The sequence below is a fragment of the Erinaceus europaeus genome, chromosome 5, assembly GCF_950295315.1.
Source record: "Erinaceus europaeus chromosome 5, mEriEur2.1, whole genome shotgun sequence".
In the NCBI taxonomy this organism is placed as follows: domain Eukaryota; kingdom Metazoa; phylum Chordata; class Mammalia; order Eulipotyphla; family Erinaceidae; genus Erinaceus; species Erinaceus europaeus.
Genome location: NC_080166.1, coordinates 34317598 through 34332814, shown reverse-complemented (window position 1 = coordinate 34332814; position 15217 = coordinate 34317598). Strand labels below are relative to the sequence as shown.

At 41.9% G+C, this 15217-nt stretch overlaps 1 protein-coding gene across 3 annotated transcripts in view; it reads right to left on the bottom strand.

The window, feature by feature from the left end:
• Positions 1-15217, bottom strand: part of NPR3 (natriuretic peptide receptor 3) — a 106604-nt gene that overhangs the window by 55937 nt on the left and 35450 nt on the right. For all 3 annotated transcript variants that reach the window (XR_009549941.1, XM_007530502.3, XM_007530503.3), the window contains exon 3: positions 8893-9059. Coding sequence is in view for 2 of the 3 variants with exons in the window: in XM_007530502.3 (XP_007530564.1) it covers positions 8893-9059 (167 nt within the window). In the remaining variant the exon portion in view is untranslated. The remainder of the gene's footprint in view (positions 1-8892; positions 9060-15217) is intronic.

The following is a 15217-nucleotide window of genomic DNA, read 5'->3' as shown; positions in this document are numbered from 1 at the left end:
GAACTCGTCCTCCCTATAAAGTAGCAATGGTAGGGATTGCCTCGCTCCTGCCCTGCCACTTGAGGAAGACGGGTTCCGAAATGAGTGCAGCCTAGAATGTTCCCAGCTGAGACCATGAACTGCAAGCTCAGACCAACAGGGACTCAGAGGTTACACAGGCTCCTGTGTATGAATATATTTGGGCCCTGGGTCAAGTTGAAAGGGTAAATAGTTTGGGAGCTATTTTCTGCCCTTATCGAATGTTCTAGCCCTATTCTCAACTTTGACACCATCTTTCCAGACAAAATTTTTGTCTATAACCATGTTAGCTATTAAACTCAAGCAAAAAAACTACAAAAGTCATGGGCCCCTAAGAACATACCTAAAATGGACTTCCTCAATTCTTTCCACCCTATGATCCCTATTCTCAACTGCCCTGTTCCTATTTTTTGGTTACTATTCATTAATCATTTTGTCCTGCTTTACATTTTATTGCCTTTCAGCTACCACGCTGAAGTTGCTATCATGATCCCATCCTGACTTCCCTCAGCAGACGACCTCACCAATGTTTTGGAACCTCACATTTTCAGAGTCTAACCCCACTAGGGAAAGACAGGCTAGGAGTATGGATTGATCTGTCAATTCCCAGGCTCAGCAGAAAAGCAATTACAGAAGCCATAACTCTCACTTTCTGCACCCCACAAAGTATTTTGATCCATACTCCCAGAGGGGGATAAAAGATAAAGATGACCAGAGAGCTCTGAACTCCAACTCCATCAGGACCTGAAAAAAGAAGAAGAAAAAAAGGACTAGCGAGAAACTTAAAAGTGTGCATTTGGGCAGGCATGTTGGGGAAAGAAAGAAAACCCTTCCCCCATGCTACCTGCCAGACTCACTTTTACTTTACAGCTGAGACACTTAATCTTCAGGTCATGGGTTCAACCCCATTTAGGGCACATTGTTGTTAAAAGGGCCAGACTGATGTAGTGGAAAAACAAAGTCATTGAAGTAGGAGTCAGGGAACGCAACTAATCTAGGCTCAGCCACCACTGGGCGCATTCTAAAAGCAAATACCAGAGCCCTGGAACTGGCGCCACACATGTGGGCAAGGGCCAATGCCTCCACAGATACACCCTTGAGTGAGGACCACATGGGCAGTCCAGAAAGTCTACTAGAGAAGGGCAGGTGGGCTCTTGGGGGACACACAGGTGAGGCCCCCTAGCTCTCTGGGTGTTCCACTGACACCTGAGAGCCCCTCCAGTGGCTTTATTTCTGATTGTAGATTTCTGGAGGCCTCCTGTCAAAGGAATCCAGAACCTTCATTGTCAAAGCTTTTTATCAGTCTCCCCCTCCCCACCACACACACACACACACACACACCATCTCCCACGTTGCAAGTGAAATATAACTGAAATATAAGTGACTTTCTGTACCTGATAATATCTGGGTACAGGATCCCATCACCATCCAACTGACTGTAAAATAAAGCTTACACAGGCTGCAGGTATGGATCAACCTCCCAACACCCATGTCCAACAGAGAAGCAGTTACAGAAGCCAGACCTTCCACTTTCTGTACTCCAAAAAGGATTTTGGTCCATACTCCCAAAAGGGTAAATGATAGGGGAAGTAAACCAAAGGGCTCTGTACACCCATTCTACTAGGACCCAAAGCATTTGTCACCGGGAATCTTGTTTTAGTCCATCAAGGAAGGGAAATCTGGAAAACACCAGAGGAAGCCAGGCACTATTTCTCTTATCTGAGAGAGAAGAGTCAAAAAGGAAAGATACCTGGAAGTAAACAGAATCAGCACATATTGATGACTTTGGGAAAACTACTACAGCTTCCAGTGGAGGGAATGGAGACACAGAACTTTGTTGGCAGGAATTAAATGAAATTATACCACTATTATCTTACAGTCTTATGAATCCATATTAAATCAATAATAAAAAATTTTAAGTAGTGATTACACTACTTTAAGTAGTGAGAAAAAATTCACCTCACCTCCCTGGGCCTCAGTGTTCACATCTATACAAAAAGGGAATTGGGTTTGATACTCTTTGGTTTGATAATAGAATATGATAAGCTATTCTATTTGTTAAGGGCCTGGCTTCTTATCAGATATTACTTATATACATGGCTTAACTATTATTTTTATTACTACCAGGGTTATTGCTGGAGCTCAATGTCTATATAATAAACAAATCTCCTGAGGGCCATTTTCCCCTTTTCTTTTTTCTTTTTTATAGAAACAGAAAGAAACTGAGAGGGAAGAGAGAAACTGAGTGAGAGAAAGAAAGACACAGTAGTGCTTCGCCACTCTTGAAGCTTCCTCCCTGCCAGTGGTGACTAGGGGCTTAAACCTAGGTCTTTGTGCATGGTAATGTGTGTGCTTTACCTGGTACACCACCTGCCAGGCCCAGTAAACATATGATTCTTGAGTTCACTCATCTGCCTTGTAGGTTTAAAATTATTACTCTCTCAGGATGCTAAAACAGACTTAGCATACAATCCAGCAGTTCTATCCTCAGTATCTCTCCAAGCATAGCAATAATACTAATAGCTTACTGACTGCTTCCTACCCACAATCACACAGTGAAGGAATCAAGGGTGAGCAGAAGCAGACATGACTCTTGCTCTGATGGAATCTGTGTTCTCAGGAAGGTAGCCAGGTTACTTAGAAAATCATAATTTTCAGAGTCATTCATCCCAAGAAACTGGAATACACATTTTACTCAAGTCCACATGGGTCATTCTTAAGGACAGACCATATGCTAGGCCACAAAGACAGCATCAGCAAATTCAAGAGCATTGAAATCATCCCAAGCATCTTCTCAGACCACAGTGGAATTAAACACTTATCAACAAAAGATTAGTAATAGTCCCAAAATGTGGACGCTCAACAGTACACTACTTAACAACTACTGAGTCAAAGCGGAGATTTTAAAGACATCTTCAATGAAACGAAGTCAGTTACAAAGAAGACTAAGGCAAGCATAAACCTATGGGACTACATCAAATTGAAAAGCTTCTGCATAGCAAAAGAAATCACTACCCAAACCAAGAGACCCCTCACAGAATGGGAGGTCTTTACATGCCATTCATCAGACAAGAGGATAATAACCAGAATATATAAAGAGATCAACAAACTCAACAGCAAGAAAACAAATAACCCCATCCAAAAATGGGGAGAGGACATGGACAGAATATTCACCACAAAAGACATACAAAAGACCGAGAAACACATGAAAAAATGCTCCAAGTCTTTGATTGTCAGAGAAATGCAAATAAAGACAACAATGAGATACCACTTCACTCCTGTGAGAATGTCAGACATCAGAAAAAGTAACAGCAACAAATGCCAGAGAGGTTGTGGGGTCAAAGGAACCCTCCTACACTGCTGGTGGGAATGTCAATTAGTCCAACCTCTGTGGAGAACTCTCAGAAGGCTAGAAATGGACCTATCCAATTCCTCTCCTGGGGATATATCCTAAGGAACCCAACATATCCATTCAAAAAGATCTGTGTACACATGTGTTCATAGCAGCCAAAACCTGGAAGCAACCCAGGTGTCCAACAACAGATGAGTGGCTGAGCAAGTTGTGGTATATATACACAATGGAATACTACTCAGCTATTAAAAACAGTGACTTCACTGTTTCTAGCCCATCTTGGATGGACTTTCAAAAATTCATGTTAAGTGAAATAAGTCAGAAACAGAATGATGAATATGGGATGATCTCATTCTCAGGCAGAAGTTGAAAAACAAGATCAAAAGAGAAAACACAAGGAGAACCTGAACTGGAATTGGTGTATTGCACCAAAGTAAAAGACTCTGGAGTGGTGGTGGGGGTTGGGGGGAATACAGGTCCAAAAAGGATGGCATAGGACCTAGTGGGGGTTGGTTTTATTGTTATATGGAAAACTGGGAAATGTTATGCATGTACAAACTATTGTATTTACTGTCAAATGTAAAACATGAATTCCTCAATAAAGAAATCAAAAAAAAAATTCCTGCTCACAGAGATGTGATCACAGCATGCAAGACATGCTATGATGCAAAGGAGCAGAGTGCCATGAACCTGCACAGTGTTAGAAAAAAATAGCAGATCTGAACTTGAGTACTGTGTCAGAGTGAGGCGGACAGTCAGTAAGAGTGGGGAGCAGCATGCACACTGGTCCAGAGCAAAAGAAATGTATGGGTGGTGGTGCACCTGGTTAAACACGCTTCGTACCATGTGCAAGGAAACAAGTTTGAGCCCCTGATCCCCACCTCCAGGGGGAAAGCTTCAGGAGTAGTGAGTAGGGCTACAGGTGTCTCTCTGTCTCTTCCCTCTCTACCTCTCCCTCCCCTCCCCTCTCAATTGCTCTCTCTCTATCCAATAATAAATAATTTTTAATAAAAATTTCAAACATTAATTCAACAGGATATATGCACTCCTTTGTTCACTTCAGAATTATTATTTTTTTAATATTTATTTTATTTATTTATTCCCTTTTGTTGCCCTTGTTGTTTTATTGTTGTAGTTATTATTATTGTTGTTGTTGTTGTTGGATAGGACAGAGAGAAATGGAGAGAGGAGGGGAAGACAGAGAGGAGGAGAGAAAGATAGACACCTGCAGACCTGCTTCACCGCCTGTGAAGTGACTCCCCTGCAGGTGGGGAGCCAGGGTTCGAACCGGGATCCTTATGCTGGTCCTTTGTGCTTTGCGCTACCTCCGCTTAGCCCGCTGCACTACAGCCCGACTCCCCACTGCAGAATTATTTACAATAGCAAGACAGACAAGTGAACAGAGTTGTGGAGTGCATGTATACAAAGGTATACAATATGTGTTTGTGTGTGTGTGTGTGTGTGTGTGTGTGTGTCTGTGTGTGTCTGTGTGTGTCTATGTGTGTGTATGTAATAGAATACTACTAAGTTAAAAGAAAGGGTTGTTTCCATTTGCAACATAATAGACAGAGTTGGAAGGTGTAGTGACAAGCAACATAAATCAAAAATAAATCAAAAAGAGGAAGATGGGGAGTCAGGTGGTAGTGTGCAGCTGGTTAAACACACGTGGCGCAAAGCACAGGACTGACATAAGGATCCCAGTTGAGCCCCTGGCTCCACACTTGCAGAGGAGTCACTTCACAGGCAGTGAAACAGATCTGCAGGTGTCTACCTTTCTCTCCCCCTCTCTGTCTTCCCCTCCTCTTTCCATTTCTCTCTTTCCTATCCAACAATGACCACATTAATAACAATAATAACTACAACAATAAAACAACCAGGGCAACAAAAGGGAATAAATATTTAAAAAGAGAGAGAAAGATGAATACAGGATGACATTAGGCATGTGTGGGTTACTAATAGAAAAAATACAGAACAAGGGAACAGACAATACCAATCCAAAGTACACCCTAGAATTAGGACCAAAGAGCTGAGTTTATCTAATAGGGAGGACATGGCAGCACACTCTCCAAACTAGAACCTGAGAAATACACAAGTTTAGAGCCTTGAGGTATGAAGACAAGATTTACAGTAGTGCAGCACTAGCAATGCAGGGATTCAAAGGTACGAATTTCTGTTGTAAGCTAAGGAATCCTGGGAAAGTAATAATATGATCACTGTAGTAACAACACATTGTAATATGTTCAGATGTTGCTAAGAGAGTAGATCTTAAAATTTCTCATTGTAAAAGAAAAATATTCAAAGTAATAGTGACTAAACAAAATATGGCAATAATTTTCCAAATACAAATAGATATTAAATCATTCTGTTGTACTTAAGCTGATAAAGTGTTCCATATCAGTAATATTTCAATAAAGATGAAGAGGAATAAAATCCTAGGAATCAACTCACAACATTTTAGCATAATAAAGAAATAAATCTGATGACCTTAACAGATGATGAAAGAGAGAAGTTCAAAGCTGGGGGCCAGGCGGTAGCACACCTGGTTAAGTGCTCACATTACAGTGTGCAAGGACCCGGGTTCAAGCCCCAGGTCCCCACCTGCAAAGCTTCACAAGTGCTGAAGGAGGGCTGCCGTTCTCTCTCTCTCTTTCTCTCTCTCTCTTGCTCGCTCGCTCGCTACCTCCCCTCTCAGTTTCTCTCTGCCTCTATCCAATAATAAATAAATACCTTAAAAATAGATGTTCAGGGTCCAGGCTGTGGCGCACCTGGTTAAGAGCACAAGTCACAGTATGCAAGGATCTAGATTCAAGCCCCTGGTCCCCACCTGCAGGGGAAAAGCTTCAGAAGTGGTAAAGCAGGGCTGCAGGTGTCTCTCTGTCTCCCTCCCTACTTTCCCCTCCCCTCTCAATTTCTCTCTGTCTCTACCCGATAATATATAATAATAAAAAGGGGGAAAAAGTACTTCAATGACCTTGGGTTCATACTCCCAGAGTGTTAAAGAATAGGAAAGCTATCAGGGGAGAAAATGGGATACAGAGTTCTGGTGGTGGGAATTGTATGGAGTTGTACCCCTCTTATCCTATGGTTTAGTCAATGTTTCCTTTTTATAAATAAAATTTTTTCTAAAGTTCAAAGCTATAATACAGAATTTAAAAATATAGAAGTTCAAAGATAATAGCTACTATAATAAGTATATCAATGATACTAATAGCTTACTTAGATAAATTGAAAAATCTTCTTACCTACACAGGTGAGAAAATTCTTTAGCACTTGGTATACATGCACATAGGCATGCCCAAGTATAAAACTGAGAGAATATGAATAAGGTCAGTGCACTGTATCAGTTTCAATGTCCTGGTTGTGATTATATAAATAATTTTCCATAATATTACCACTAGGGAAAACTGGACAATATATACAAAGGATGTCTCTGTATTGCATCTTAAAATTGCATGAAATTCAGCAGTTATTTCAATGAAAATGTCAACTGAGTAAAAGAGAGAGAGCAAGATATGAGAAGCAGAGAAAGAAATGGAAATCAACTTTACAGAAACAAGACTGCTTTAGCTCATAAGGTTTAATAAGTTAAAAATAAAGACTAACGCTTTGGTTTTTAAGAAGTATCACTGCAACTTCATTATTCCAATGTATCTGTAGAGCCTTATAAAACTTCCTAAGTTTCAATTTTCTATGTGTGTGAACAAGGTTTGAGTTGAGCCCTCTCCACAGCGGAGGAAGCTTTGGTGCTTTGGTCTCTTTCACTCTCTCTACCTCTTTGTCTCTGTGTCTCTAGCTCAAAAAAAAAAGGAATTAAAGTCATCCTAGAGTACTGGTGATGACAAACAAAAAAAAAAAAACCTGCTTTTTTTTTTTTCATTTTAAGATGGAAGAATGGGAGGAAGAGCAGGAGGATTAGGGAGAGGCTTGTTTAAAAAATGACCACCTAGGGCCAGCTAGATATTTCAGCTGGATAGTGAACCTGTTTTGTCATGCATACGACCCAGTTCCCATTGCACTGGAGAAAGCTTCAGCATGGCATCAACTACCACTCTCTCCCATCTCTCTATCTCTGTCACTCTTTCTAGCTGAATAGGCCCACACAGAGAAATGAAATCCTGGAGATGATCCAAAAAGTCTGACCATCTTTAATGAAACAGTTGTTATCCCATTTGGACAGAGTAACCGAACGAGCTGTCTATCATGTGATCATGGGAGCCAAAGACTAGCTCATCTAATTCTCTATCTGTATACATGAATTTTTTTTAATTTCTTTACTGAGGGATTAATGGTTTATAGTCAACAGTAAGATACAATAGTTTGTACATGTGTTAGATTTCTCAGCTTTCCACATTTCTATTCAACCCCCACTAGGTCCTTCTCTGGTATTCCAGGACCTGAACCCTCCCCCAACCCCATATACCCCAGTGTCTTTTGCTTTGGTGCAACACACCTGTATATGTGAAATTAAAAAGAAATGAAGGAGAAAAGTTGCCCTTGTCGGCTCTGGACACTGTGGAGTGAACAGTGTTGAAAACCAGTGCACCTTCCTAACCAACTACAGGAACACACTGGTGGTCCTTTCCTGTGTGAGAAAGGATCTACAGGACTGACAGAGAGCTTTGACAGGCCTCACAGCAAAATGCTGCAGAGTCAGCTGAGCAACACCACCAAGTATGACATGGCCAGCTGCCTCATGCCACCTCTTAGTGACTCTCTACAGCATGGTCCACATTTCTAATGCTAGCTGACTCGTGGAAGACACATCAATAACAACAACCTTCATGGAGTGGAAAATTCTGGAATATCTAAACAGGACACAGTGTGCAGCTGAAGGAGAAAAATTCCATCGCTACAAAAGCAGAAGCTTGGGGAACCCAGGTTGGAGCCCATGGCCAGCCACCACATGGGAGTACTCTAACAAGGGAAGCTTCATGAACAATGGAGCACCACTGTGGTACCTCTCTTCTCTCTGTCTCTTTCTTTTTCTCCTTCTCTGTCTCTCACCCTTTTTCTGGAAAAAAGAAAAAGTGCCCCAAATGGTTGAATTATTCAGTCTTAAAGCCTTGACTAAGTCATAGTGAAGGAAAAAAAAAAAAACAGAAAGAAGCAGATTCGCCATAAAGCTGAGACAGCTCACCAAAAGAACCAGAAGAAAGAGCCTTCTAAATCCCAAAATATCTTCTGCCATCATACTGGAAAAACCAGGCTTAAATTGGCACTCCTTCCTCCATCTTCTCCCTAAACGCAGTCCTAGTCCAACAGTTGATGGAAGTCTACAGGCATCTGCTTGGCATCACCACAAATGTCCTACAGAAGCTGGAAAAATGTGTGAAGGGTAGTGGGGACTAAGATGGAGGGAAGCTGGCCATAACACACACACACACACACACACCAAGGGTGACATTCAGCCCTGAACCTAGGCATTTTTGAATGGGTGAGAATGGGACACTGTGTCACTTTTGATTTAATTAGAAGACTGTTTTCAGGATGCTAAAGGTCTAGGCTCATAATCAAGCACTTACATAATCCTCCTCATTGAGTCCTTGTTTCTCAACAGAACTTTTCACCTCCATGGAAAACTTCTCAAACTCAGGTTTCACTGTCCTCAGTAGAGTGATTGTTTGGAGGGATGAGTACGCTTGCTTAGCTTCAAAGTCGTGTTTGTCTCCTCTCTTCCACGAGCCATCTCCTACAGGAGAAAGAAAAATATTTATAATTCCCAACCAGCCACCATAAAAAGGTCATTCTCCCTCTTCCACTGCAGTGTGTCTCTACATGTTACTATTGGCAGCAGGGGAAAAGGTATTGTCATAGTTGTGCGCTTGGTCACAATGTGACAAGGTCAGGATAATCAAAAGAGAAGAAGGTCCTTTGGACATACAGAGAGAGAGAAAGAGAGAGAGAGAGAGAGAGAGAACGCATGTGTACCTTTGAAATTCAAGAAAGAAAAAATAGCACTGTTGAGTTAATTGCCTTATAATGACCATGTAATGGTAGTTTTCAAGCCCATAAAAGTTCATCCTAGTGAAACTAAGTATGTTTTTAGTCCCTTCCACGCAGTGACTTTTATAATCCTTACTATCAACTTGGGGAGGGAGGTGGCCTGGGTTGTCACCAAGAAACAACCAAACTGCTGTTACATAGGCGTGTGGAGTGGCTATGTATAGCAAAATAAGTATACACCAGTATTACTGAGATGGCACTGTTAAGAGAAGAAGCAACTGGTATTTCTGCAAACCTTTCCAACCCTGAATCCCTTTGGAATAAAAAGTAGCGTAGATGAACTTATGGTTTTCTATCTCTCTAATGTTGGCAATATTGTGGGTATAACTCACAGCCTCTGTTCATCACAGCATAGATGGTGATGAAACAAAGTTTCTGACCCTTATAAGACACATATAAGAAAAGAATAAATACTTCATGAACACTTTGTACATATCACCTAATTCAATCCTCACACAATCTTGTGATATGGGTATAACTGTCCTCTGTTCAACAGATGAGGAAACTGAGTCACTGAGAAGCTGCCTTCTCCTGTTTCACAGAGTCCCTTTTCACAAAAGCAAAGGAAAACTACTGGATATGAATCATGACTTTTCACATTATGGTTTTGCTTCTTGAGAAGCCGGACCCCAGAAGGAAATATGGGCCTTTGATTTCTGACAATGAGCTATTGTTTCTATGATTTGTCACCATGATTCCTGGAGCTCTCCACAGATACAGCAGGAAGTCAACACACTGGAGACCACCACCAAAGCTATTCATTCAGGATGCTCCCCCAGCTTAGAAAACACGTACAGACCAGCCAAGAGTGAGGGGCCCTCTGGTGTCTGTGGCCAGGGCCCCATGATACTTAGTCTGCTCTGAAAAATCTTCAATCCCAGTAAACAGTATGGAGACTCCTCAGAATATTAAAAGTGGCCCTACTATGTGATTTTGTAACTCCTCTCTTAGGCATCTATCCAAAGAACACAAAAACACTCATTCCAAGAGATCTGTGCACATTTATGTTCAGAGCAGCACTAGTTGTGACAGCCCAAACAGGAAAAATCCAAGTGCCCAACAATGAGTGGTTATGGAAGATGCCATATATATATAGTACTCAACCATAAAAAAATAACAGCATCTTCACTTTTGTGATATCCTGGATAGAACTTGAAGGAATCATGCTAAAAGTCAAAAGGAGATGGGCAAATAATACAGGCTGTCACTCCTAAGCGGGATTTAATAAATGAAAAAAAAGGGAAAACATGAGATGAAATATAAATATATTGTAGTCTATTATAGCAACACTGAGGATTGAAGCACATGGAGAGGGGGTGCAGAAGAGGCTGAGAGGGGACCCAATGCTCTATAGTGAAAGAAGAGGGCAAACTGGTGAAGGGTGTGGTGTGCTGACATCTATTATGGGGAGATGAGCAGCTGTACACCTGTGACAACAGCTTTATAAATCAATGCCCCCCCCAATAAAATGAAATAATAATAATCTGACTTTGAAATTTCCACCAACCAGTGGGAAGCCAGTGGAGTACCTGGGGCATGGACAACATGGCTTCTGTTCAGGGGGCTGGATCCAGGGGCCAGGATGATCCCAAATTCCAAGGGTATCCAGAATATCTTCACCTTAAGAGGCCTACAATAGGCACTGATTAATCGACTGATAGATTAATTGTCTGATTTTTAGATAGTTCTAGAAAAGCATAGAAGCTGAAAGAAACCACAGCACCAAAGCTTCTGCAATGCACTACCCAACAGAGTTAATTCATCAACCCTTACTAATTGCTTTATAGATGGACGCATGGTATCAAGACTAAGAAGGGGACATGTTTTGAGGGACAGAGTAGATCAAAGTGTCTCTGTTTGGGGAAAAAGTTCTCTCTAGCGATGCAGGAAAGGAAATGCCTCACTTTATAGTGTTACATGCTGAGTAATTTTAAAAAACAACAACAAAAAAAACACCTTGCGAGAGTTCTCCAGACTGCTCTCCACAGAGGTTGGACCAATTTACATTCCCATCAGTAGTGCAGAAGGGTTCCTTTGTCCCCACAGCCTTTCCAGCATTTGTTGCTGCTGTCCTTTTTGATGTATGCCATTCTCACAAGGGTAAGGTGGTATCTCAATGTTGTCCTTTTTTGCATTTCTCTGACAATCAGTGACCTGGAGCAATTTTTCATGTGTTTGTTAGCCTTTTGGATCTCTTCTGTAGTGAATGTTCTGTTCATATCCTCTGTCCATTTTTGGATGGCCTCATATGCTTTTTTGTTGCTAAGCTCTCATAAGGCTAGACATGGACCTTCCATATGACCCAGTAATTCCTCTCCTAGGGATATACTCTCAGGACTCCATAAAACACAACCAAAAAGATATGTGTACACCTATGTTCATAGCAGCACAATTCATAATAGCTAAAACCTGGAAGCAACCCAGGTGCCCAACAACAGATGAGTGGCTGAAAAAGCTGTGGTATATATACACAATGGAATACTATGCAGCTATTAAGAACAATGAACCCACTTTCTCTGACCCACTGTGGATAAAGCTAGAAGGAATTATGTTAAGTGAGCTAAGTCAGAAAGAAAAAGACAAGTATGGGATGATTCCACTCATTAACAGAAGTTGAGAAAGAAGAACAGAAAGGGAAACTCAAAGCAGGATTTGACTGAATTTGGAGTAGGGCACCAAAGTAAAAACCCTGGGTAAGGGTGGATGTTTGGCTTCATGGGGTGGGGGTGGGGGGTATTGGAGGGGGTGGGATGGGACACAGTCTTTGGGTGGTGGGAATGGTGTTTGTGTGCACTCCTATTAATTTGTAGTCATATAAATCACTGTTTAATTAATATGAGAGGTGAAAATTGATTGAATGTCTCAAACTTTTTAATGCACAGACCAGGGAGAACAGAAGCAACCAGTGGCACAGCTATATACAAATAATATCAAAGGACAGAAATTATGGTGATGTGATGTTACAGCAAATCCTAACAAAGGGATTTTACAAAGTTAACCCAATTGCCAAATAATATGAATACAGCAGTAACTATCTATTGCCTTCTTAAGCCCTAAGACAGCAGGCACCTCCCACTTCCTCTATAGAGCCTATATTTCCCCAATCCTGGAAGCTCTAGAGTGGAGCTCACTTTCCTGCATGCTTCTCTTAATGCATAGCAAATGATATCACATTTGCTGATCCCAACCTAATCAATGCAATGAGTACCACCTCGGTATGCTTCACTTCAGACTGTGTCCAGAGACGTCAGGCATGGAACGTCAACCCTTCAGCCTCATTACTGGGGTGAGACCTTTCCTTTCATAGGATACTCTAATTTCATTCCAGGCAGTGCACTTCCCACAAAGTCCAAAACCTAGATATAGACCAGGTCCCATGAAATAGAGCATATGTTCACATGTAACCATAAATTAGGGCAAAATATATACCTGAGAGCAAAAGTACACAATAGTCTATGATGAGTCAGTATGAAGTGCAAAATGAAATAGTGTCTACTTAGACTTAGATACCCTCTTCACCTACTTCCTATTATACTTCCCTCACTCAGTCCCAAGCTATCCTTATCAAAGCAAGGACTGCAAAAGCTAAATAAGGGCAAGAGACTGGCATACTTTAACAATGACTCTTTAGTCACTATCAGGCCACCCCATCACTTGGACCCTATTCAGGGAGTCCTGAGATTTCCAAACAGATATGATAAGCCTAGACCTTGAATAAATCATTCTCTCTATTGTTACTGGTCATCTCTATCAGGAACAATAAAAAAGACCCCTTTGTGGTCCCCCCATAGGACCTTGCCCTCAACTTGGATCAACAAGTTAGAGAATGTTCTATCCTCTGAAGGGAGGCTAGACAACATACTACACCTGAGGAAGATGGGTCCTGATATTGGGACAGCTTGGAATTTCCCTACTGATGACCACAGAATGTGAGGCTGGATCTACAGGGATGCAGAGGTCACATAGGCTCCTAAGCTGAATATGGGTCCCAGATCACATCAAATCGATGGGATTTATAGTCAACAATATTTACACACCTTTCCCATATTTGGAAGCTACTCTCTTCCCTGATCCAGCTTTCTGGTCCTTTTCCCAGCCATGACATCATCTCCCCAAACAATAACCAGGATCCACCTGCATATCAGATTTCAGGCTCAAACAAAAAAAAACAAACAAACAAACAAACATAGCCACAGGCCCTTTGGAATGTAACTAAAATATGCTTACTAGGGAGACCCCCCCCCCAGCCCCAACTATTCATCTGCACTACTCCAGCCTTTAGGTTCACAATTAGTCAACCAACTTGTTTGGCTTTTTATGTTAACTCTCTTTTAAGCCACCAGGTTCCAGATGCTAGCATGATGCCAACCCGACTTCCCTAAAAAGACAACTCCACCAATGTGTCCTGGAGCTCCGATTCCCCAGAACCCCAGCCCACTAGGGAAAGAAAGAGATAGGTTGGGAGTATGGATTGACCTGTCAACACCCATGTTCAGTGGGGAAGCAATTACAGAAGCCAGATCTGCCACCTTCTGCATCCCACACTGACGTTGGGTCCATACTCCCAGACAGGAAAGCTATCAGGGGAGGGGATGGGATACGGAGTTCCGGTAGTAGGAATTGTGTGGAATTGCACCTCTCTTATCCTATGTTTTTGTCATTGTTTCCTTTTTATAAATAAATAATAATAATAAAAGAAACACCTAAAAGACCAGGCAGTGGTCTCCTGCTTGAGTACAGATCTTAAAAGACCCAGGTTTGAGTCCTCAGCCCCCACATACAATAAGGAAGCTTCACAAGTGGTGAAACAGTGCTACAGATGTTTCTCTGAGTCTTTCCCTCTTTATCTCCCCTCCCCTTCTCAATTTCGGTCTCTCCCATCAAATAAGAGATAATAAATAAAATACTTTTAAGCACACCAAGAACTGAAAGGAACAACTATCTAAGTGACAAAAATAGGGAAGGCACTTTTACTCTGAAAGAAATAAAATCCAGCACAGCGAGTCTGTCTACCACAATCTGAAAGGTTTTAGAGTTATGCTTCCTAGAAAAACAAACAAACAATGGAGGGCTAGCATAACAGCTCAACTAGAAAGGCACCTGCTTTGTCGCATGGGGGAGCCAATTTCAAATTTGGCCCCTCCATCTGAATAAGTTGGCCCAAGCAATGAAGGACCAGTAACAAAAAGAAAAGGACAGAACAGTGCTAAATAAATCTAAGCCAAACCAAACAGATATGTGTCTACCAGCAGAGTGGATGCTGTGACTTTGTGCTTTGTTACATGTCTCATGTTGCACCAATGACATCACCCTACGAGGGCGGCTGCCTTCCCAGAGAGCGGAGGCTGGCCTGGTGTGAGTCCCCATGAGCAGGAACAAATTTAATTCAGAGGACAACTGGGTGCTGCGGGAGATTTACTAGCGGAACAGAAGAATGGCATGGTCAGAAGCAGGCCTTGGGAAACAGTAGTGGATTAGAGTGGGGAGACTCTAAGGGTTCACAGTCACAGGGATCCAGGCAAGAGGTTAGGGGAGGTGAAATGTGGGGAGCCACCTGTCCCCAAGGGAAACATGCCTCTCTAGAACCAAGGGTCAACTGTCTTGTCTTGTCCTTTTCTTTTTTCTTACGCATATGTGTGTCTGTGTCACAGGTTCAAGCATGGCCCCACCACATTAAAGAAGCTACAGTGCTGTAGTTCTGAAAGAGAGAGAGACAGACAGAGAGAGAGGGAGAAAATGAATTTTTGAATGAACACAGAGTGCTGTGCAAAAGGAATGTCAAGCTTCTACCAGAGTGAAGGAGCGAAAGACAACAGAGAGAGAGAGAGAGAGAGAGATGCATCA